This window comes from Mandrillus leucophaeus, unplaced genomic scaffold, assembly GCF_000951045.1.
Source record: "Mandrillus leucophaeus isolate KB7577 unplaced genomic scaffold, Mleu.le_1.0 Scaffold335, whole genome shotgun sequence".
In the NCBI taxonomy this organism is placed as follows: domain Eukaryota; kingdom Metazoa; phylum Chordata; class Mammalia; order Primates; family Cercopithecidae; genus Mandrillus; species Mandrillus leucophaeus.
The window spans coordinates 1,026,581-1,029,633 of NW_012103532.1; the positions used below are offsets into that span (position 1 = coordinate 1,026,581).

The 3,053-nt window shown below is 41.7% G+C and overlaps 1 protein-coding gene across 2 annotated transcripts in view; it reads right to left on the minus strand.

Annotated features, from left to right (window-relative positions):
• PPP6C (protein phosphatase 6, catalytic subunit) overlaps nt 1–3,053 on the minus strand; it is a 53,921-nt gene that overhangs the window by 10,243 nt on the left and 40,625 nt on the right. For both annotated transcript variants that reach the window (XM_011988685.1, XM_011988684.1), the window contains one exon: nt 1,618–1,759. In XM_011988685.1, coding sequence (XP_011844075.1) covers nt 1,618–1,759 — 142 coding nt within the window. The remainder of the gene's footprint in view (nt 1–1,617; nt 1,760–3,053) is intronic.

Here is a 3,053-nt window from a genome sequence, read left to right on the forward strand (position 1 = left end):
TTTTTGTAGAGACGCGGTTTCACCATGTTAGACAGGATGGTCTCAATCTCCTGACATCATGATCTGCCTGCCTCGGCCTCCTGAAGTGCTGGGATTACAGGCATGAGCCAACACGCCCAGCCCAGCCTATCTTTATAATGACAGAAGATAATTCAAAATATAAAATTTAAAACTAAAGGGTTCTGCAATTAATGTTTCCAAATCTCTCAATATCTGCCTTAATTGTGCTCAAGGAAAATCCAAATTCATAATCTTGATAATTATATTTCCTTCAAGGGGGTTCCTAATAAGCGCTCTCTCTCTCTCTCTCTCTGTAACTTTCAACCAAATAAAAGTTTTAGAGAAGTAGCTATTTTGCTTTTTTTTCTTTCTTGAGACATAGTCTCACTCAGTTGCCCAGACTGGAGTGCAATGGCGCAATCTTGGCTCACTGCAACCTCCACCTCCTGGGTTCAATCAATTCTCCCTGCCTCAGCCTCCCAAGTAGCTGGGATTACAGGCCCCCACCACCATGCCCGGCTAACTTTTGTATTTTCAGTAGAGACGGGGTTTAGTTGGTCAGACTGGTCTCAAACTCCTGACCTCAGGTGATCCCCCCGCCTCGGCCTCCCAAAGTGCTGGGATTACAGGGGTGAGCCACTGTGCCTGGCCTATTTTGCTTTTTATGACTAAGTTCTGCTTCTGATCCCTGAGATCCTAGCATTCTCTGGAGTGAGCATACAGAGATATATGTAAAAGGATGTGTAATAGCAGCTTAAAAACAACTCTAAAGTCCAATGATAGAGAAAAAACTGATACATCAATTATGGTACATCCATATGGTATATGATGCAGCTATAAACATGACAATAAAGTCAAAAAATCAGGTATGACCCCATTTTAGTGTGTGTTTGTACATATATAAACACACATAAATACACACACACACAAAATAGATGAGAATGGACTCTCCAATTTGTGCAGAACATTCACCTTCAGCAGATTCTAGATTCCCACTCCAAAATATTTTGATTAATAAATCTGTGGTGAGGCCCAGCAATCTACATTTTTGTTTTGTTTTGTTTTGTTTTTTTGAGACGGAGGCTCACTATGTCGCCAGGCTGGAGTGCTATGGCGTGATCTTGGCTCACCATAACCTCCGACTCCTTGGTTCAAGCGACTGTCCTGCCTCAGCCTCCCGAGTAACTGGGATTACATGCATGCACCACCACGCCCAGCTCATTTTTGTATTTTTAGAAGAGACGGGGTTTCACCATATTGGCCAGGATGGTCTCGATCTCCTGACCTTGTGATCCGCCTGCCTCAGCCTCCCAAAGTGCTGTGATTACAGGTGTGAGCCACCCCATCCAGCCCACAATCTACATTTTTAATGAGAACCCAGGTGATTCCAGCAAGATAAACTAAGGACTACACTTTGAGGCACAGATCTAGAAAGATGCACACCAAAAAGTTAACAGTACTCTCTCCAGCATAAGATTTTCAATTGTTGGGGAGAAGTGAAGGAGTGAGGATGTGGGGAAAATAATATACATAAAGCATGTGTATGACTTGTGTAGCTTTGTTTTCCAAAGAGGAAAGTAAAATAATATTCAGAATCAGAGAAATAGGAGTTCTTACCATAAAATCCATAGACCTGTGTTATCTGTCTACTCTCATGATTTCCTCGCAAAAGTGTAATACGATCAGGCCATTTAGCCTTTAATGCAAGAAGGTAAGTGAAGGTCTCCAAGCTATAGTAACCTCTGTCTACAAAATCACCCTGTGAAGTAAAAGTGTACAGTTACAAACAATACAATAGCCACAATATTCTTTTCAAATTACATCAAACTGCACAAACTCATGGTTCATAACTACAATAAAAAGTTACATACTGAAATATTTGGAAATTTGATTTTAACAAAAATTAAAATAGAAGTAAACAAACTGTTTCTATTAAATGTTTATAGAAACAAGATTTTGGACTCCAGGGAAACCTACAAGAATCTGCTGTGCCATTCTCTCAAGAACTTTCCCTGAAAAACCACCATTTTCCCGCTTTTTTTTTTTTCGAGACAGAGTCTCGGTCTGTCACCCAGGCTGGAGTGCAGTTGCGCAATCTCGGCTCACTGCAACCTCCACCTCCTGGGTTCAAGTGATTCTCCTGCCTCAGCCTCCTGAGTAGCTGGGATTACAGGCGCACACCGACACTACACCTGGCTAATTTTTCTATTTTTAGCAGAGACAGGGGTTTCACCATGTTGGTCAGGCTGGTCTGAAACTCCTGACCTTGTGATCTGCCCACCTCGGCCTCCCAAAGTGCTGGGATTATAGGTGTGAACCACCATACCTGGCAAAACCACCATTTTTTTCAATCCTCTATTACCTACATTAGTTGATTTGGTCATCTGTTAACCAGTATTTTTTAAGTAATTTAATTTTTAAAAATTCAATTTTTTTTTTTTTTAGAGATGGGGGTCTCACTATGTTGCCCAGATTGGTCTAGAACTCCTAAGCCTAAACAATCATCCCACCTCAGCCTCCAAGTAGCTGGGACTACAGGTGTGCACCACCATGCCCAGATAAAATAATTTTCTATTTTAAGAAATCATTTTAACTGTATTGGAAGAGCTGCCTACTTGAAGAAAAAAAATTTTTTTGTAAAAACAAATACCATAATTATAACAGTGTTCTAGGTTCAGTTTTGCATTTAACAACCATATATGATAATATACTATTTACACTTCCCATTAATATCTGACTTGGGCCAATATTACACCAATAGGAAAACAACTGAAAGAAAAGTGGCCAAGTGCGGTGGCTCATGTCTGTAATCCCAGCACCTTGGGAGGCCGAGGCCAGCAGATTAGGAGGTCAAGAGATCCTGACCATCCTGGCCAACATGGTGAAACCCCGTCTCTAGTAAAAATACAAAAATTAGCTGGGCATGGTGGCACGCGCCTGTAATCACAGCTACTCAGGAGGCTGAGGCAAGAGAATCACTTGAACCCGGAAGGCAGAGGTAGCAATAAGCTGATCACACCAGCACTCCAACCTGGCAACAGAGCGAGACTCCA